At 36.8% G+C, this 22,951-nt stretch overlaps 1 protein-coding gene across 4 annotated transcripts in view; it reads left to right on the top strand.

Annotated features, from left to right (window-relative positions):
• Positions 1 to 22,951, top strand: part of LOC150106342 (Fanconi anemia group I protein-like) — a 506,449-nt gene that overhangs the window by 462,162 nt on the left and 21,336 nt on the right. For 3 of the 4 annotated variants that reach the window (XM_090392383.1, XM_090392381.1, XM_090392379.1), the window contains one exon: positions 18,144 to 18,242. In XM_090392383.1, the coding sequence (XP_090248509.1) occupies positions 18,144 to 18,242 (99 nt within the window). The remainder of the gene's footprint in view (positions 1 to 18,143; positions 18,243 to 22,951) is intronic. The other variant, XM_090392380.1, reaches the window with a different exon arrangement.

Here is a 22,951-nt window from a genome sequence, read left to right as displayed (position 1 = left end):
AGATATGTATTGAACAATCCTTCACGATTGACTAATGAGAAGTTGAAAGCAGAGCACGAAACAGACAGCAATGGTAGGCCAGTAGAGAGAGCAGTTATGAAGACAGGCATATGATTGGTGCGTTATTAACAAAATATTGTGTGACCCAACAACAAAGGCAAGTCGACAGTTGTTAACTTGAAATGCTAATTCCTTCAATCGAATTCCATGATATCTGAAACTGCCATAACAACATTCACTATATATTTCTTAGTTTTAATGAGTTCATGACGGGGTGGTGTTTTGCCCGTTTATTGTTTCGACGGAACTTCTCGCTACCATTTGTGTACCGCTTCCGCATCTTGCAGTCAGGCACAACTCTCACAATGTTTCAACCCTTCAGTTGAATTTTATTGTTGCTTGTTTGCGTGCCTCTTCAGTCAAGCTGGTGGGGCGGACACACACACACATTATATGGCATGTTTCAATTCGTGGTAGCATTTTATTTGAAGTTAGCCCTTGTGATCTATTTTAATGACATTAAAATTTCAAATGCAATCAAACACTTATTTCATGTCACTGAAAAATTGGACTATAGTTTTAAGTTAGATACTGTATTTGCTGGTGCAACACATGGTTTTGCTTGAGTCTATACAGTATAGTTTCTGTGGGAAGGTACATGTGATTCATTAGTTAGTGCCGTTTTTATCCCAAATTGTCTCTAATTGCACTATTTGTTGAATAATATATTACACAGACTGAAAATGTTTCTATACCTTATTCGGTGATACAATATAACTGCTTGATTTTCTTGCGTCTACAGTATAGATGGCTTTTGGGGGGGGGGGGGGTTATCACAGGGTAAACAACACATCCTCTAGTTACTATCACCCTGGGATGAATGTGTTTAAAGTTTTTTTTGTGTGTGAAGTTTATGCAAAACTTCTTAATTTTTTTCGTAAGGTAAAATCGGGGGTGCGAGTTATTCGCAAGACAAATTTATATTTAAGTAAATACTGTAGATGTTGAAAATTTTTTCGCTTATTTATACTATAAATTAAAGATGCCAAAAAATTATACTTTTGGTTTTATCCTTTATCCAAGTATAAGAAGTAGCCCAGTTGTTAAGAGACTCCACATGCAAACTTTATTTGCTTACACTTGGATAAAGGATAAAACCAAGAATATAATTTCTTGGCAACTTTAATTTATAGTATAACAAAGTGAAAAAATTTTAAATATTTATCTTTAATCCAGATGATTTTAGTAATAAGGTGTGACACCTTTTAGCAACTTGTATATGGAAATATGACTTGTGCATTACTTTACCCTTGATCACTTCAGATGGAAGAAGTAAAAAAAGATGGTGGCTAGCTTGTTAGTGTTGTGATGAATTGAGTCATTCTGTTGCTAATTAGTGAGAAGGTGATGATTGCGTGGAGTGACCAGCAAGTGATACAAGTGATATTTGTTGTAAATGTGTCCTGAACACTACGCCATTATATATCAGTGTTACTACCCAAAAAAATTCAGAGTCCTGCATAAGTGCCAGTAAGGCTTCAACCGCACGGTAAGCGTTTTTTTTTTTTAACTTTAGATACATTGCTAGTCATGGAAAAACAGCTAAATGAGACAATATTCGAGGAGGTGTGATAAGACTAGGTGAACTACTTAACATCGATTGGCCGGGAAAAGTGAAACTTTACGACACGTTCCCCCCGGAAAATGTCACAGACGTTGTTGCAGAAGATCGGTTAGAATTCTACTCCTTCAGACTTTGTAGAAGTGTGCGCACGCAAAAAGCGAAGAACAACAGAAGAACCGCACAAAGACAAGAAAATGGAACAGGATGCTCAGGGTTCAGATGCCGCTATTTCTCCCAAAGAAAAGGTGCCTCCAATTATCCTTAGAGAAAAGCAGAAATGGGCAGCTTTAAGATCCACAATGTCCAATCTGCACATTGGCTTCATTAAGGCCAAAAACATGGATGAAGGCATAAAGGTACAGCCAGCAACAGTGACAGACTGTAGAAGGTTGACCAAAGAACTGGACGATAGAGGTATCCAGTATCATACCTTTGCGCTCAGCTCAGCTCGGAAAAAAACTTAAAAGTGGTCCTTCGTGGTGTCTGTGAAGACATTGACACTGCAGAAATAGCTGCTGATCTTAATTCTCAGGATCTGTCTCCAGTCAAGGTCAGCAGAATGTACAAAGCAGACAAGACTCCCATGCCATTAGTCCTAGTAGAGATTCATAAAATTTACAAAAATATCTACAACTTAAAAACAGCCTGTGGTCTCATCGTCACACCAGAACCACTCCAGAAAAGATCATCTTCTGGGCAGTGCCACAGGTGTCAGAAGTTTGGCCATGCCCAGAATCTATGTAGAGCGGAATATAGAAGTTTGAAATGTGGGGACAGCCACCCAACCAATACCTGCACAAAACCGAGGACCACCTCGGCCAAATGTGCCAACTGCAGTGGCCCTCATCCTGCGAACTACAAAGGATGTACTTGCACCCAAATAACAGACGGATGGAGGTAGTCAATCAGCCCTCCTCCTACAGTATAAGAACACCAGAGGCCCAGGCATCAAAACCGGAGACTCAGCGGTCACAGTCGGAGACCTCCAATAATAGAGACACCCAAAAGCAAACAAGAAATTATGCCAATGTGACCCGTACAAATGAACCAATAGTGCCTAAAAAATCTAACAGCTGTTATTACGGCCTCACTAGCAAACATGCTACAAGATTTTAGCCTGTCAAACCCTACTGCAACCTCCACAAAAAGATTTCTTTGTGAAACACAGGTCATCCTCATAGCTCTCATAAATGAATAGTAACAAACTCATTCCAGCATCTCTTCAGATTGTTGCTTGGAATGCAAATGGCCTCAAAAATAAAATTCTGGAACTCCGAGATTTCACATATAGGTATCAACCAGATGTTATATTAATCAGTGAAACTCATTTAAGACCCTCAGACAATCCTGAAATAAGGGGTTATTGCCTATACAGAAATAATAGATTACTCTACAGAGGCGGCGACACTGCCATCTTCATTAAAAATTACATTAAGCACCACTCTGTGAGCAACCCTTCAACCACTAACCTTGAGATCACAGGCGTGGAAGTAGTCACCAGCTCCGCTGGCAGATTGAAAATCTGCTCAGCTTACAACCCTCCCCAAAAATCTCTACTACACTCTGACCTAAATGTCATCTTATGTGTCAGAGAGCCCACCATTATAGCCGGGGACCTGAACTCCAAGCACCCTGCGTGGAATTGTACAACCACCAACAAGAATGGTTGCATCCTTTCCAATTACTTAGGATCAAGCAATGCTGTTGTGGCAGGCCCTACCGAACCAACTCATCTCAGTATGTTTGGCACTGCTGACATACTGGATATAGCTATCCTGCAGGATATCAAACTCTGATACAGCATTATATCTATGGATGAACTATCATCTGATCACAACCCAATTCTACTACAGCTGGGAAAACAAGAATACCTGTCTCCTCCTTCTAACTCCTACATAGCATGGGAAAGACTGTCAGCAGCACTCAAGGATTATATTGGACCTGTTCCTCACATACACACTAAAGAAGAAGTAGAAACTGCAGTTACAAATCTCACACAACAAATTAATTCTGCTATGACGGTAGATACCTCCTACAAATCTGCCCGTAAGCCAGATCGTTTGCCTGAAGACATCATGAACTTGATCAGAGACAAAAACAGAGCTAGGAAAAGATTCCATAACACGTGTGCACCACAAGATAAAACAGCTCTAAACAAATTAAATGGGGCAGTAAGAGATGCACTCAAAAGCTCATAGAGACCAAGTATGGGAAGAAAAGTTAGCCTCCATTTCACCTACTGATCACTCCACCTGGGGACTACTGAAAAATATCAGAAACAAAAACAGATCCCTTCCTCCAATATTCTCTGACCAGGGCCTTGCTCACACAGATGTAGACAAAGCAGAAATTATAGCAAACAATTTGGAGGAGCAATGCAGGCCTTCGTATGAAAACCTTGACTTTGACCACATATATAAGATTCACAGCAAGGTCAGACACTCACTCAAACTTCCTGATACCAGCACTGACCATATTGCACCAACATCACCTGCTGAGATATATGACATTATTAAAAAATTAAAGATAAAAAAAAAGCTCCTGGGGCCAGACAGCATTACTAATCGGGTGATCAAACTTCTGCCCCGAAAAGCAGTAGTGCACCTGACCACAATTATAAATGCAATCCTAAGTCTTCAATATTTTCCTTTCACCTGGAAACTGGCTGATGTAATTCCTATACATAAGCCAGGCAAGGATCCTCACCTGCCTCAAAATTATTGTCCAATCAGTCTCATCTCCAACCTAGGCAAGATTGCGGAGAAGGTCATCCTCGCACGTCTTCAAGCCTCAATAAATGAACTAGACATCCTTCCTAAAGAGCAGTTCGGCTTTCGGCAATACCACAGTGCTGCTCACCAAATCCACAGAATTGTGGAATACATTACTATCAGCTACAACTTGCGTCAATACACAGGAGCTGTTTTCCTTGACCTATCCAAAGCATTTGACAAAATATGGCACTTTGGATTGCTACATAAATTTATCTCAGCTGGTATCTCAATGAAATTGACACATTTAGTTAGTTCATATCTGCATAACAGGACCATGCAAGTCCTCATCTCAGTGACCCATCTTGGCTGGAGTGCCACAGGGATCACTACTGGTTCCATTGCTATTCTCTGTATACATGTCTGACATCCATCATGGCCCTATATGCAGATGTTACAGCATTATTAGTCAGATCTCTTCAGCCACATTTCGTTACTAGAAAACTTCAAAAAAACCTTCTAAAATTAGAAAGATGGTTCTCCAAATGGTGACTGCAAGTAAATCCCCTAAAAAGTTCAGCTATTCTCTTCACAAAAAGGTCGATATCTCCTGTAGGAGACATCTTATTATGCAATACCAAAATTCCCTGGCAGACGGAAACAAATTACTTAGGTGTTGTCCTCGACAAAAAATTAACTTTTAATCAACACATCAAGGCTACATGTACAAAGGCATCTAAAGCCATTGCTCAGATCTACCCCCTAATAAACTCTGATGTTTAGCAGCAAGCTAAACATCAGAATCAAACTGCTTTTATACCAGCTGATGATTCGTCCTATAGTTACTTAAGCTCCTCCACCTCCACTACAAATATTATCAAATTGCAACGGGTTCAGAACAAATGCGTGAGAATGATCCTAAACTCCATGGTTCGTAGAAATCATCAACTTCACCGAGATACAAATATTCCTTATATCTTCTCCTTCCTACAAACTTTAGCTGCAAAGTTCTTCCTAAAGACGTCCACTCATCCCAATGATCTTGTTCAGCAAGCTGTAGCCTATGAGCCTACGGATACATTCAAACACAAAAGACCAAAAGCCATTTTAACTTCCTTCAGTGATGTATAATCTCCTTGCCCATTCTGGGCGAGCAAACTGCTCATAATATTTTCCCTCACTGTACTGTAACAGACAACGGGGAATATGAAAAGCTTTTCGCTTCACCCCTTAAGTCATAATTGTCAATTGTCAATTGATCACTTCTAGGTCTGGTTTTCATTGATGCACTTTAGCGTAGAAGTGGCTGCTGTGCTGAGATATGAGCAGCACTGGTCAGTGACTGGTTTTTGTCTGTCTCTGAGTGGACCCATGTCTGAGGGTTCCTCTTCATGGCAGTGTGGGCCTGCCGCTGAGTGGAACTGCTGCTGAGTAAAATGATCCTTTAGGTCTCTCACACTTGCTGAGTTTAGAGTGATCTAGGGGTTCACCTGAGTTTAGGAGACTTCTCATCACTTATATAGTGAAACCAGTCTTGTTAGTGGCACTTCCTGTAATACATAGCATTATGCATGTCAGTAAAGATATGGGCATTGCATTATGGGATACTAAGGCAATTGATGTGAAGTCATTAGCCTCTATATATAAGCAGCACAGTCATGAAGACTTCATGCACAAACTTTGCTTACTTACGCTTGGTAAGGGTGCTATTTCTTCTAGTGAAGGGAAAAAGATACGTAACATGACATGACATGTTAGTTTAAAATTTTTCAATTTAGTAGTGATAGTGTATTGAACACTGAGATTGGCCAGTGGCTAAACTTGCTTCGCACTAATGTTGTCACAGTTGTTAAAAAATGAAATGTGCTACATCAGTTCATACTACACTCATCCAGAAATATGATAATCTTATTGCTGAAATGGATAAACTTTTAATGGCGAGGCTGATGACCAAACTGTGTGGCATGTTCCCATAAGCAAAGCTATTCAGAATAAATTCCTTCATCGTTACACAGTAGTCGCTTTCTTTTCTGGATATATTGGTCACACGTCTTCCCTCAGGCAGTCTATTCTTCTGTTTACTGCAAGCCTACACATACCAACTAATATATGCATGCTAACTCATATCACCACCCTTTGCAAAAACTTGGAGTCATTAACACCCTCAAAAACAGAGCTGTAACAATTTGCTCTAATGAACAAGCTCTTAAACAACAATTACAAATTATTAGCAGTACATTTATAAATATTGGCTTATAACAAAAATACTATCAATAATGTTCTTTGTAAAATTTCATCAAAAAATACATATAATATAATATAGATTGCAGTAAAACCATAGCCATCCCATATATTAAAGGGTTATCAGAAAATATTAATAGAATCCTACACCATTACAATCTTAATGCCACTTTTAATCCACCTATAAAATTAAAAAACATATTCTTCTCCTCTAAGGGACCTTTTTTCCCCATTGGCTCATTTTCCCTGGGGTTTATCATATCTATTGTTCTCAAATTTGGTCCCCAGGATTTGAAGGGGATAAATTAACTGTGGAAAGGGCACAGAGGCAGATAACAAAGATGGTTTCAGGACTGTACAATGTTAGTTATGAGTTATGAGAATGTTAGTTAAAGAAAATTTTCAATACAGTTAGCACATTTGGAAAAAGTTCATTATAACTATTATTTAATATATATTGCAATGTATTTTGCGTGTTATTTACATTTTTTTTGGTCCAAGATCAATTCTTGTAACAAATCAATTTCCTGGATTAAGTCTTCATTTACATCTTTACTATAATATTTTACAAAATCCTTTGAGCGATTTTCTAGTTCATTTTTTTTCAAATGTTTTTATATCAGTGATTAATTTAAAATAAGAAATAACATTGGGTATATTTTTAAATCTCTCATCTATTTGTACAATAACAGTATCAATCACAACGTTAAAAAAGTGACATTTAGTAAAACTTCATCTGCTAGTTCAGAAAATAATCTTTTTCGAATTCTTTTTTCAGAGAAGTCTTCGGAAATATTCAAGTTTCGTGGTATCATTTTTGCATCGTCTAAAAATGAGTTAAATTTTGATCTTAAATTTTGGATTTCATTTTTAATTTTATTCACTAAATTAAAAGCAGAGTCAAGAACAATTGTTTTTGCTTGAAATTGTTTGTTGATACTATTAATTTTTGACAATATTGTAAACCACACCAATAAGCTTAAAATAAATGGCATTTCTTGTAACGAATCTAGTAGACTTTTAGCTTCGGATACTGCTGTGTTATCGTTAATTGCACCAATAAATTCCTCTAAGGCATTATAAGTTTGTTCAAATTGTGTATACTGCTTTGACTGCATCTACTATGGCTTCCCATCGAGTATCACATAATGATTTAAGCGTAATATTTAAATACTTTTGTATAATTTCCCACCTTTTTGTAGATGCAGAAAATACGCAGTATAAACATTGCAATATTCCGAAAATTTTTTTACAATATATACTACTGGAAGCAGCATCACAAATTGTCAAATTAAAAGAATGTGATAAGAAAGATACATAAATTGCATGAGGGTTTAAACTAATTATTCTAGATTGCACGCCTTTATATGTTCCCTTCATATTGCTACTGTTATTGTATGCTTGCCCTCTACAATTCTAAATATCTAAATCAAGCTCATCTATTCTTTTTAAAAGTGAATTTGCTAGTCCTTCACCAGTCACATCAGTTACTTCAATAAATCCTATAAATGACTCATTTATAATTAATTTTTTGTCTATCTACAAAATTTACATATCTAATAATTATTGAAGTTTGTACCTTGTGAGAAATATCAGGAGTACAATCCATTTGGATACTGTAATATATGGCTGCTTTTATATCATCTTTAATTTTATTAAGGACTTCATTAACTAATGCAACAATAATTTCCTCTTGAAATCTATGTGCCAAATGATGCACAATTCTTTTTTCGTATTTTTAATTCTGTTTACATGATCCATTAGCACAGGATCATATTATCATATTTACTTAAAAAAATAAATAAAAAAAACATCTAACACCTTTTTATTCCTCTATATAGGAGGGAGTAGGTGAGGCCGTTTAGTCCTATCTAACTTTTTATTTAATAATTCTATTAAACTTAAAAAAATTTCCATTATTCGGCGTTCCTATTGTTTCATGGGATCCTCGAATCAAATAATAATTATTATTTGCTAAAAATAGAATTACATATACAATTCTTTGGAATAGTAATTTTAGATGTTCCGTTTCTTTATTTATATTAATTTGATTTGTTCTGTCAACAGTCGAACATAAATTAAGCCTTTTTAATAATTCTTGCCAAGCAATAAAAGAATTAAAGGGACCAACTGAAAGCTCATGATCTCGAATTACAGATGACAGTTTTCTCCATTTATTAAAACCATATATAAATCGTGTTGATTGATCTTTTCCTCTTCTTTTGGAAAATAATACACAACAAAAGCAAAATACTGAGTCTTGAGCTTTTGAGTAAACTAACCAGCTGCGAAGCTGAATTTCACCGTTTGGCATTTTTTTTTAAATAGTACGATGTAGAAAATGATCTACCTTCAACATTCTTAACGAATGCGTCTTGATGATGTTGTTTAGGTCCATTTTTAACACAAAATAATCTAAATTTAACTGTTATAATATTTGGCCACAAACCTGGATCGTTTATATTCACTTGATCACCATCATTATTTGCTGTATCCAAAATGTTTGTATAATCAGACACATCTTTTTCAACGAATCTCACAGTTTCTACATTTTCATTGAAAAGTTGTGTAGCTTGTTTGGAGTTTTCTTCTTCAGTTGAAGTTTGAATCGCACCTGCTGAAGTCATAGCAATTTCGTTGTCGGATTTATTTTGTAGCCATGAAAACAAATCTACTTGTGACTTTTTGAGATTTTGCTTTTCTTCTTTTTTCTTTTTTGCTGATTTCCTTTTTTTGACAATCAGAGAGATACTTTCTTGGCATGGACATTATGGGTTAGGCTTTGCCTGTTGAATAAGTAAATAATATTAAATATTTTTATCCCATGAATTAACAAAAAGTTAAATATGTACATACTTTTTACAATATTACAAAATTTTAGGAACACTCAAGGAATGTGTTTATTTTTTTTCGTTTGCTTACTTCAGTACACCAGTTTCACCTTATCTATCACTATTAACTGAGTTGAAATTAACGTATTTGAGATCTAATCACGTGCAGACAACACTTCATAATCCTGAATATTGATAACACATTTCATATAGCTTTAAAAATAACTTACTGTATTTACTGAATATAACTGGTCCTCGCGTATAACTCGCACCCTGATTTTACTTTGCGAAAAAAGAAATTGAAAACTTTCGCGTAACTGCGCACAGAAAAAAAAAAAATTTAATCACATTCATTTCATGGCAGTATTGACTTGCTTCCCATGGCAAATCACGTTCCCTCCATACTAGCCAATACATCTGCAGACACAAGTAAAAGCAGGTCGTTTTATTGTATCACTGAATAAGGTACAAACATTTGCAGTCTGTATAATATATTTCTCAACAAATTAGAGACAGCTGGGATAAAAATGGCACTAACTAATGAATCGCATGTCCCTTTCCCAAAAAACTATGCTATTTAGCCGCAAGCAAAACCATATGCTGCACTGGCAAACGCTAAAAACTAGATGTGTGGGAGTCTGTTCCTCCCAGCTCAAATGCCGAGCAACAATAAAAATCAACAGAAAGTGTTAAAATTCGTAAACGTGTTAAAGCTAGGAAATATATAGTGAATATTGTTATGGCACTTTCAGATATTGAATTTGGTTGAAGAGAATTAGCATTTCAATTCAAAAATTGTCTGTTGACTTTTATCTTTGACTCGCGCAATCTTTTGTTAATACCGCACCAACCATATGCACATATCTTTACTGGCCTAGTACCATGGCTGTCTGTTCATTAGTCATTCGTGAAGGATTGTTCATTAAGTATCTCGAGTAAATGTAAATTTACTCGAGATACTTGATGTAAATTTTTGCTTGAATAATGGGAAAGCAGATGGCGCTATTTGGGTAGGATGCACACAAGGAACCTGCTCTCTGGGCAGGAAATAGCAATTGCAATATATGTGGGGATTTTATGAAAAAAAACTGAAAACTTTAGTTTCCAAAAATCAATGTAAAGGAATGCTTTTATATCTAATAAGTTAAACATATTAATTGACAATAAGTACTTCCAATCCATATTTTAATACTTACGATTTAATAAAATACAAATACAATTTAGAAAACGGATACGTTCTATACAAAACATGAAAAGATATATCAAATGATGGTAAAGGAATCATGCAATGTCTGGATGCTTGACGAATAATGCAACAACCGAACTGGACAAAACTTGTACATCAATATATCACGGAGATATATCGATGGCTTGGAAATAGGATGTTTGTTTCTAATTTTCTTATTACTTATTATTATGAAACAGTTGGTAGAGTTAATTATTGCATTTTTATTTGGTATAGCTGTACTTAATAAAATTGTATTATATTAAGTTAAAATACGTGTCAGCAAAGATGTTTGAAATGTATTTTTTTATTTAATTATTTTTTAAGATGAGCCCTGGTTTGCGTGCTGGAAAAAAGTCATTGCAATGCCACATTTGGCAGGCATATTAAGGATTGTCCACCCCTGCTCGCTCTAGACTAACCATATATAAAGAATATAATAAATATTTTTTCAACGGTTTCGATAACAAGCCAAACGATATAAATGTGTAACAGATTTGAAATAAACTAATGATGAATCAGTCATTTTAGGATAAAATGAAATCATGTTTGTTAATTTTTATAGACTGCATAAACGCATCAAAATGGTTAAGCAAATAGAGAAACACAGAGATATTATTATTATTACCAGGGGTCCTAAAATCCTGTCGATGAAATCCCTTTAGTTATAAGCAAAATTAGAAGAAGGAAAAAAATAAAATAAAATAAAAAATACGTTTCCGCAAATGTGTACCAACTGCACCCACTCGATCGTGGGGCCCGGGTGCATTGCACCCACCACACCCCCAAGATGGCTGGTCCTTGTGGGGGGGGGGAGTCTGCAGGATTTAAGGTGACCAGTGGCATATACCACAAAGATTAGTCCTTGGTCCATTGTTATTCAATCTTTACATTATTGACGTTAGGAAGAGTTTGACAGGTGACATACAACTGTGTGCTGATAATGCAAAGATAGGCAGGATAATCAGTACTTGTAGGATGATTTGATTATGCTGGAATTGTGGGCATGGGAAAATGGCTGTCATTTCACTGTTACCAAATAAATTTTTGCACTTTGCTGTAATGAGATATCCAATGCCATATATACTGGTGGGATTATTCAACAATAAACTGATCAGGCTATTGGAGTTTTAATAGATAGGAAGTTGAAATTCAAGAGTCATATAGGAGAGATTTGCAATTACAACTCAGAGAATAATTGCAATGCTGAAACGAACCTTAACATCTAAGGATAAGTAAGTCATTTTGCTTCTTTACAAGTTTTTGATATGACCTCACCTGGACTCTTATGCAGAAGTCTGGTCTTATGGTTTTCATGATGATTCTGATATAGACAAAGTGCTAAAGATGATGTTGGAATTGTGGAATACAGATTGTGAAGACTGATTGAGAATTTGGGGACTGTAGACACTAGTGAATAGGAGAAAGATGGGTGATATTATTGTCACTTCATGTTGGAGGTTTAATGGAATAAATATTCCATTAGAGACATCTTCAGGTATTACAAATAACTCTTGTAACAGACACTCAAATACAACACATCACTAAGTGAAACACATGGGTGACTCTAAAGTCTTATCTAGGTGGTGCATCCTCTATGGGCATTGTAGGTGGCCTAGAATGTAAAGTGGGACCTCTGATAATTAATGTTTCCTAAATTTTGGGAAGTTTTATGCAACCGTATTTATTTCAATTCAGTTGATTTCTGAGTGCTGCTGCAGATTCTAAAAACAGTCTTTCTTTTTTGAATTTAGGATATCCTGTAGGTTGTACCCAAAACATGGTCTGCAAGGCCAGATTGACCATAGTCGTGATTGCAGATGTATGACCTGCAGAAGGATCATTAAATTTTTTTGCCGGCCTGGTTGGCCGAGTGGTTAGCGTATCCGCTCTCCAGCCAAAAGGCTTTGGGTTCGAATCCCGCCATGGGCATGGATGTTTGTGATTGTCTGTGGAAACACTAGTGGTGGTGGTGGTGGACAATAGAGGGTGTTGGTGTAGATGATGCGGTTGATGGATGAGGGTGAGTGGTGGAGGCAGAAAGTTATAGAGTAGGTGCCCTCCCTCGATGAGTCTTTGGACTCCCTGGAGGTGTGAAATAATAATAACAATGATGATTATTATTATTATACCCAGGAACAGGGTACTTTATATAATCCAGGCACTGAGAGAGGAGGGAGCTGATCTTTAGTAGAACAGATACGGATAGCAAGTTTATGGTGAAGCTTAAAAGCATTGTAGAGGTTGTACTTTTTTAATGACTTCTTCTTCTTCTGCAGCTTGTCCCACTTAAGTGGGGTCGCTGTTAATGATGAGTCTCCTCCACATCCTCCTGTCTTGGGCTGTCACCACATCCAAGTTCTTCATCCTCAAATCCTCTTCTACCATCTATCTCCATCTCTTCTTTGGCCGCCCACGCTTCCTCCTTCCTTGCACATCCATCTGCATGACCTTTCTTCCCACATATTCGTCCTCCCTCCTTATCACATGACCAAACCATCTCAACCTTGCCTCCTGTATCTTCGCTCCTAAGTTCGTAACTTTCACTGTTCCCCTCACATAGTCATTTCTCAGACAATCCATTCTGGTCACACCGCACATCCACCTAAGCATTCTCATCTCTGCTACCTCCATCCTGCTGATGTTATTTTTCCTAAGGGCTACAGTTTCCATAGCATACGTCATAGTTGGCCTCACTACTGTCCTATAGATTTTACTTTTCAGATTGATCGGCACCCTCTTATCGCATAGCACTCTAGCCATCTCTCTCCAGTTCCTCCAACCTGCTTGTATCCTGCTTCTTATCCCACTTCCTTCTCAGCCCCTCCATCTTCTTCCACTGTTGAACCTAAGTATCTAAAGTCCCTCACCTTCCTGATGAGATTTCCTTCCAACTCCAGATCTGTCTCCTGGCTGCTGTCCACTTTGCAACACATATACTCTGTCTTACTTCTGTTCAGTCTCATACCTCTCTCTTCCAGTACACCTAAACCTCTTTTTATGTAAATTTTTTTTACGCGAATTCGGAGTTACGTGAATTGAGATATCAAAAATAATTTTTTTTAATGTGATTTTTATTCACTTTTATGCGACCAACATAAAGTCTAAGTTAGGAAAAAATCCGGAATTCAAGAAATTTCTGAGAATTTTGTAGAATTGCATTCTCGTTTCAATTAAGAAAATTCTAAATTCTTACGAATTTCATTTATTGGGAATTCCCCTAATTACATAACTAACTGCGCATAAAAAAGCAGTTCTTAGCGGTTTGAATTTGGTGTTTGAGTAGACAACAGAGTTACCACATTTTTTGCATTTGCATTTTTTAAGTGAAATCAAAATAAAAATCGCATTGTAAAATTAATAATTTTGCCAAGAAATAATAAATGGTAAGCTATATGTAATTTTCAAACTTTCATTTTGTTAACCGAAGATTTTATGTTGCCAATAACCAAAAAAAAAAAAAAAAAAAGGAAAGCAGTTTCCTTCGATATAAAAATTCAAATTTTAGATCGTCTTCAAACTGGGGAAGGTGCAATGGCTGTGGGTAAGCATTTTGGAGTCTGTGAATCAACTGTCAGATCTATAAAGAAAAATCAAAAGGCAATTAGAAAAGCGGTATGTTCTGGTACAAAATCGAGTGCGAAATTATCATCATACACAAGAGATGTTGTTCTAGAAAAGGCTGAAAAAGCTTTAGTGATGTGGATAGAAGATAATGTATAAAAAAGAATGCCAGTTGACAGAAATTCCATCAAGCAATCAGTATTGAGATTTTATGAACAGATTAAAAAACTGCAGCCAGATACTTCATCTCAATCAAGGAAAAAATATGAATTTCATACAAGCAATGGTTGGCTGGCTAAATTTATTAAAAGACATGCTCTTCATAATATAAAAATTAAAGGTGAAACGGCTTCTGCTGATGAAACAGCTGCTAAAGCATTTCCACAAAAACTTGCTAAAATAATTTAAGATGGAGGATACACTCATGAGCAAGTTTGGAATATGGATGAAACTTGCCTTTTCTGGAAAAAAATGCCGAACAGAATTTACGTATCAAAAACGCAAAAAACTGTTGGTGGGTTCAAAGCAGCAAAGGATCGCATAACACTCCTATTTTGTTCGAACGCTTTAGGAGATAGGATGTTAAAACCATTGCTCATAAATCGATCATTAAGACCATGGCCAATGAAAGGCATAGATTTTCAAAAATTGCCAGTTCATTGGATGGCCACAAAAAAGCTTGGGTGACCATTGATATTTTCACTGAGTGGTTCCAACAAACATTTTGTGCCAGAAGTTAGACCTATTTGAACGACAAGGGTCTCGGAATTTAAAGTGCTTTTGATTTTTGATAATGCACCCGGTCATCCTGCCATAGAACACCCAAATGTGCAATTTTTTTTTCTGCTGCCCAATACCACATCATTGCTACAACCTCTAGATCAGAGTATAATTGCAACTTTTAAAACATTATGTCAGACGAACATTTCAGTACGTTTTGAACAAGCTAAATGATGATGAAACACTATCAGTTATGGATGTGTGGAAAAAATTTTCGATTATGGATTGTATTGAACAGGTTCGATTATCGTTATCTGAATTGAGACCAGAAACTATGAATACATGCTGGAAAGCTATTTGGCCCACATGTGTTAAAGAGAATGCTCCTGTTCCCTTCAATCATACTGCAGAATTCCCCAATATAATAAGTTTGGCATGTGAAATTGGCAGAGAAGGATTTGATGATCTTATGTCGGCAGATATCGAAGAATTGTTAATTGATAAACTTCTTAGCAAAGACGAAATAGTGGAGATTGTTTCTGAGACTCCTGAAAGTGAAGTAGTTAATGATAAAGATAATCCTACTTTTACTGCTGATATAATTAAAGACGGTCTTAAACTGACTAGTAATTTAGGCAATTATTTTGCCCGACATGATCCAAATAAAAATGTGCTGGGAAGTTTTCACGTGAGCTTAAGTTGTTAATGTCTTCATACAGAGAATTATATTGCGACTCAGTTATTAATCGCTGTGGTGATGCTTTAGATAAGTCGCAATATAATTCTCTGTATGAAATAACCAGTCGTACTTTTGTTCAAGACATGACAAGAAGAATTCCACAAGTTGAGGCGGAAGTCGATGACGATAATACCATATCTAGTAGTTCTAGTGATATTACAGTCTCACGAAAACGAAAGCTTTCACGTTTATTGTCAGAAACTGATAGCGAATAACATAATTTTTTTATAGAATCCTTAGCAAACAACTGAAATGAATATGTTTTTTTTTTAAGTTATTAAAATTCATTATATGTATGTGTGTTCTCCATGAAATGTAAATAAAAATCTTAAGATCCTAACGAATTTAATGTTTATTTTTTTTTCATTATTTTGCTTATATTTCAGGTTTGGAACCAATTTTCACTTTTTCTATGGAGTCAGTAGTGTTTTTTACGCAAATTCTATTTACGTGTAATTTTTAGGAACGTATCTATCGTGTAAAAAGAGGTTTAGGTGTATTTTCCTCCCACTTTCCAGTTTAGCTGCCACTTCTCTTGAATCTGCACACAGCAAGATGTCATCTGCATACAACATTGTCCGAGGCGCATCTTCTCTCACCACCTCCATCACAATATTAAACAGAAACGGACTTAATGCTGACCCTTGATGCCAGCCAACTGTTACTTGAAAACTTTCTGTCTGTCCCAGACAGGTCCAAACTCTTGTCTTCACATTTCTGTACATCTCCTGCTCCAGCCTGACATATTTCTCCGGTACCTTCTTCTCCCTCAGACACCTCCAGACTTCTTGCCTTGGCACTCTATCATATGCTTTCTCCAGATCAATAAACACCAGATGCAGTTCTTGTTGTTTCTTTCGAAACTTTTCCATCATCTGCCGTAACCCAAAGATAGCATCTGTAGTTGATCTACCAGGCATGAAGCCAAATTGTTCCTTTGCAATCTCTACCTTCTTCCTCAATCTTCTATCAAGAACCCCTTTCTAGGATTTTCATTGTGTGGGACATCAAATTTATTCCTCTGTAGTTTTTATAGTCTTGTGCATCCCCTTTACCCTTGTAGATGGGGACAAGAGTACTCTCCCTCCATTCCTCGGGTATATTTTCCTGTTGGCAAACTTTCATGAACAGGTCCCACAGCAGGTCAATTTCCTCTTCCCCCAGTGCCTTCTATGTCTTCACTGGAATCCTGTCTGGGCCCACCAATTTTCCATTCTTCATCTTCTTCATGGCCTCCTTCACTTCCACTCTACTGATGTTCTGCACCATCCCCTCAGAAGGCTGCCCATCTTCTCCATGAGTCCTTGCATTTTCCTCATTCAAAAGTCCCTTACAGTATATTCTCTGTCTGTTTCTTATGTCCACATCCCTCCATAATACTCTTCCTTCAGCATCTTTGATCTGCCTCACATGTAAGATGTCCTTTGCTGCTTTATTTCTACATTTTGCTAGTTGTAAAATTTTCTCTGTCCTACCTTTGTTTCTAATTGATCACACAGATCTTGATATGCCATGGCCTTTGCCTGCACCACAACTCTCTTGGCTTCTTGCTTTCTCTCTCTCTGTCCTCTTCTGCTCTTGACTCATTCCACTGGCTATTTTTTCTGATGTGCCATGGATGTAGGGGATGGTGATGGCATTTCTGAAATCTTTCTGAAGAGGTGGCCAGGGAATGGGGGAAGGAACCGATTATTTTTTTAAATTCTGTAATCACTTTAGCCATTGAAGAGGAAGGTGTTGTTTATGTGGTTGAGTTTGGTTGAAAGGGAGGTTCCACTGGAATAAAGATTGTGGGTTCTATTGGTTAGTCTTAATAATGCCATATTGTTGAGAGGAGTGGTGGTGGGAGAGTTTGTGACTGTATCTGCTGTGTGAATGGGTTTCCTATATATACAGTGAAGGAAAGGTTACCATTAGGAAGGCATGTTACTAAGGAGTCTAGGAATGGTAAACTATTGTTATATCCTTATTTTCCTGTCATTGCATACAGAAAGGCTTTTTTCCTGCCATTGTGCACAGAAAGGTATATAGCCTTTTTTACTTTCCAGGTGATAATGCTGCTGCCTTCAGCTGATGAAACACCAGCTTGTAAATATTTAATTTAATTCATAAATTATTTGTTTCATTTTTGCTATACCCAAGAGTTCTTCCAGAAGCTTCAGTATGAATAAATATAAAATAATATTAGTTCTGTGAAAACTAAGAAATTTCTCTTAAAAGAAGAAATTTCTTATGCAGATAACTTAAAATTTCATTTCTTTTAAATTTATGTAAATTTTTATTTAGCCATTGGGTTTGAGATTTTGTTTTAGTGTAGTCATCACATCATCATTTCCTGATATTCAGGTGCTTTCAGATTTTTGCCTAAAAGTTTTATTATTAATATCATTATTGTTCACTGCCAGAATGTTTTTTAATGTACTGACAATAAAAAAACATTATGTGCTTTTCTTCAATTTATTATTAATTGATTTTTCTTCATTCTTAGGTAGATCTAATGGCCAATCTCAAGCTGAGCACTTCACGTGACTTTCGAATTAATGTAGCTACTGTTCAATCAGCATTAGATCAAGAATCAGAAGTCAGTGTTAGTTAATATTACAAAATCCTGTTTTCCTATTCCTACCATAAAAAAAGAGAATGGTTACTTAAATATGCCACTTTATAATTATTTACTTCTTTTTTTATTTATTGACTGTGCCAGTAGTGAAAACTTATCTTATGTTTAGGATTATGCATTGTTTAGTGCACATTTATGTATTATGCATGAAAGCTCTAGTATGTTCATTCAGTTCATTATGTGTTGTTGCCTTAATGGGCTTAAGCATAGAAAACTATAATAAGAACTTAAGGATAAAACATTGGAACATAGCTTACTGTCAGGGACAAAATGCAAGAGAGATAGCAGAACCCTGTTGCAAATTGCTGTCACATGTGGGCAGAATTTAAGAAAGAATTATTTGATATTCTTTTTGTAGAGCTGGGTGGTTATAGTCTCATTGAGGAATATTTTGTGAGAAAGCTATTCCAGAGAACAGATGTAGATTGCAAAAAAGATAAATGGCAGAAGCAAGTTTATTACATTAGCAGTTGAACTGTATATGGATTGTGAGCAACTGTTGCTTCTGCTAAACCTCCAAGACCTATTGCTCGTGTTATTGTGGCTTTATCAGAAATGGAGGGGGGGGGGGGGTGATGAATGCCATTTCAGCTGAACAACACATCTGTTACTGCCTGGTGAAATACTACCACCCAGTCCTAAAGTGGCTTGCAGTCATGTTTTGTCACTAGTGCAAGGGTTCCAGTTTCTGTTCCTCCATTCTCTTCCCACATGCAATGAGAGTGATACCCTCAATGACATGCCGGTCACACTGTAAGGGAATCCAATCCTCCCCCATTCAACAGTTTCACAATAAAATGGTTCTGTATGCTAGCCACTGGTTAGTGCATGGGATTGAACTGATTAGTAATGAATCCGGACATTTCCTGATCAGCTAGTGTCCAATCCTGCTGCCACTTTGCTAGTTCTTGTCTGGAGGAAGACAAGGAAAAGCTGTGAAGGCAACATATGCACAGGAGACTGGGTTCTCTCTGTATAAGCAGTGTATTTGAAGGTCTGTCACCTCTTGTTGCATGCCCCTATTCCTTTTTATCTCTTCCTCCACACCTTTAATGGATCACAATTCCAAGAAACACATAATAAAAAAAATAAAAATAAAAAAAACTGTAATCCAACAAAAAGAAATGAAAACAACCAGCATTAATTCTTACCAAAAAAAAAAAAGCTTCTGTATCTACATCACCAACATTCATAGCCTGAACAGCAATATAAATGATATGCACCACCACCTACAGTCACCTAAACTAGAAATACTATTCCTGACAGAACCCACTGGCAACCTCAACAACTCAGCCTACACATTACATAGTGCTTTCTGCCTTAAGTGTGACACTTTTGCATTCATCAGAACTAAAATTCCATGTCAGAGATTGCAAAACCTTGAACGATTCCCCCCCTCCCCCCATTTGATCTGGTTTGGGTCAAAATTTCTCTACCAAATCAACCTACCACTTTCATTTGCTGTCTCTGTTGCTCTTCAAACTCTGCTAACCACTGATTTCTTCAATGATCTCTCTCTCTCTAAAGTTTGATTTTCTATAGTTGGAATGCCCTAATAGTAAAGTTATCCTTCTTGGTCAGCATTCATAACTCAAATTAGCTTTCCTTCTCCAGTTTCACTGATCAAATAGGCAGTCATGCTGAAGTATTTGCCATTAGCAGTGATCTAACACAGATCAACAGTCTTCCCACCAGAATACCTGATAGCCTCTTCAAATTTGTCAGCACTTGATATCTTCCTAACAAGATCCCCTTCCAAATGAATATAATCCCATTCTTTTCCACAGAACAACCTTAACCCACCAGTTTTCAGTCTCATATCTTTTGGCACTACAAGGTTACTAAATGAGATGACCTCCGTGACTTCTATATCTCATTCCCATGGCCTGATTACTGCTTCATTTCTACTGATTCAAACACCTTCTCAGACCAAGTAACAGAAATCATCTCGTAGGAATGAAGACCATCATTCCTTATTCCAGCCCAAATCCCTATCCACCATCCAAGCCTTGGTTCTCAAAACTTTCAATAAAATAGCAGCTTTCATTTCAAAAGGATATAATAACAAAATAATCAATAAAATTATTAATAATTATGGCCTTCATCCAAATCTTACTCCTGAAGAAGTTTCTAGAATTTCTATTTGATATGTAAAGGATGTGTTAGAGAGAATTGGGAGACTTCTTCATAAAACTGACTTACAGTATCTTTCTCTCCAGTTCAAAAATTAAATCTATGAAAGATAAACATCCTACTTTCTCATTCTAGAATTTACAGAATCCCATTCATGTGGCCTTTGTAATTACAGGCTAATCGATAGTTTAGCTTAGCTTTGTCTTGAGGAATATCAAGATTATATTCTATTTTATAAGTCTGAGGAGTTTGGTTTAGCCCACCATGCTTTATCCACTGGAATAAAACTAAAGTCTTACATAAAATTTATTTTCTACTGGCACAACTCAGATTGCTTCCCTTCTCTACTTTCACTGATCAAGCAGGCAGGGATGCCAAGACGTTTGCCATTAGCAACGACCCAATACAGATCATTATTCATCCTACCAGAATACTTGACAATTTCCTCCAGTTAGCCAACACACTTGATCTCTTCCTAATATGTTCCTCTTCCAATATACTATGGATGTCATTTGTCTTGTTAACTCAGATCACAACCTCGTACAAGTTTCCTTTCCACGGAACAACTTTCAATCACCAGTTCTCGGTCTCATGACTTCTATTCTTCCTTTCCATGGCCTGACTACTGCTTCAGTTCTGCTGATCCACACACCTGCTCAGACTAAATAACAGAAATCATCCACACAGAAAAAGTAAAAGAAAAACTTTGAAAGTTTATTTTTCACTTGGTTAGACTATAATAAATTTAGTTTAATCCTTTATCCAGGTGTGAGCAAACAAAGTTTGTGCCTGAAAATATCTTCAGGACTAGGGTAAGGTAGTACAACACCAGGCAACTCGTAGCAAAGGTGGAGTAAGCTACCATCACTCCTATCCCAATATCTCCCATAATGCAAAACACATGTCCTTGTGGATATGTATAATGTTATGCATTAAGGGAAGGGCTACTACCCAGACTAGTTTTGACCTTTATTGAGGTCTCTTCCATGGGAGCCAGGCCCAGAGGTGGAGATACCAGGCAGAATCAATAGTGAGATCATCTTTACCTATAGGAGTTGCCAACAGGTGTGCCACCTTTTTATTAAATTACTCTGGATTTAGAGAAAGATGTTGAAAGTTTATTTTTCACTTGGTTAGACTATAATAAATTTAGTTTAATCCTTTATCCAAGTGTGAGCAAACAAAGTTTGCATCTGAAAATATCTTTAAGACTGGGGTAAGGTAGTACAAAAAGATTAAACTAAATTTATTATAGTCTAAGTAAAATATTATAGTCCTGGGGTAAGGTTTTGTACTACCTTACCCCAGTCCCGAAGGTATTTTCAGGTGCAAACTTTGTTTGCTCACACTTGGATAAAGGATTAAACTAAATTTATTATAAAAGAAAAACTCTGCACATATCACGAGTGGCCTACATCAAAAATGCATGCTGATCACTCCACATATACTGCAGCTCACAACAGCTGTGAAAGGGCCTAAATACTGCAAACTTGCCTCTTATTCAAGTGGCAGTTTGAGCCTTCTGATACTTGGCCAAGGGCATTGGAAAAAAAAATTATTTTTTTCACCCATTTCCTCCACTTTCACATCTGGATAGTATCATAGTCACCTCACCCAAAGACAAGACCGACTTACTAATATCTCTTTCTTTTACTGCATCAGTGACCTGGGCTAATTCACCACACACACACACACACACACACACAAAAAAAAAACTAAGAACTGCTCACTTCATGTCACCCATAATCTTCCACCAAAAAGAAATCTGACGAATCCTTAATAACCTGAACACATGCAAAACATCCAGTCCTGACTGTATCCTACCCATTGTATTACAATCTTGTACCCCCAAAAGTAACACTGATTCTTATCACCTGTTCAGATGACATCTACTCTGTAGCATGGAAACAGATCGGCATCCAGCCCATTCAACCAACAAACTTCCATCCAATTACTCTCACCTCTGTTCTCTCTAAAGCTATGGAGAAGGTCATTAACACCCAACTCTTCATCACCTGGAGACCTGCCAACAAATCAATCACCAGCAATACAAATTCTGCCAATCCCAGTCCAAGCTGATCTTAGGGCTTCTCTCACCCACCTCTCTACTCAGGTCATGGAAAAATTCAGATAAACTCAAGTAGTCTCTCTGTCTTTTTCAACATTACAAAAGCATTTGATGAGGTTTGACAACCTCATTTTCCTTTTTAGACTGATCTATACCTCCAACCTTTCCTGGCGCAAACACATTTTAACCAGTCATCAAAACACTCTGTACTTTTCTGCACAAGACACTACTTCACACCTCTCTATACAGATCTTAATTGCTTGCATATTTCAGATGATGCACCAAAATCTTCTATGAGATTGCTCAGTTTTATTTAGAAAAGTGGTGTGCTTTGTCTAATTAGTAATCCCCCCCCCTTCTCTTCTTTCTTTGATCACTTCACTTCAGTCACTCTCCCATAGGTATTCAGTTTCTGCCTTAGGTCTTTTCTACAGATGCTTGCACCTGACTATCTTATTTAATTCTCCCACTGCAC

This window comes from Typopeltis vanoorti, chromosome 5 (assembly GCF_054136105.1).
Source record: "Typopeltis vanoorti isolate ZY-2024b chromosome 5, IOZ_Tvanoo_1.0, whole genome shotgun sequence".
In the NCBI taxonomy this organism is placed as follows: Eukaryota; Metazoa; Arthropoda; class Arachnida; order Uropygi; family Thelyphonidae; genus Typopeltis; species Typopeltis vanoorti.
The sequence above is the reverse complement of the archived record's forward strand: the minus strand, read 5'-3'. Positions and strand labels throughout refer to the sequence as shown.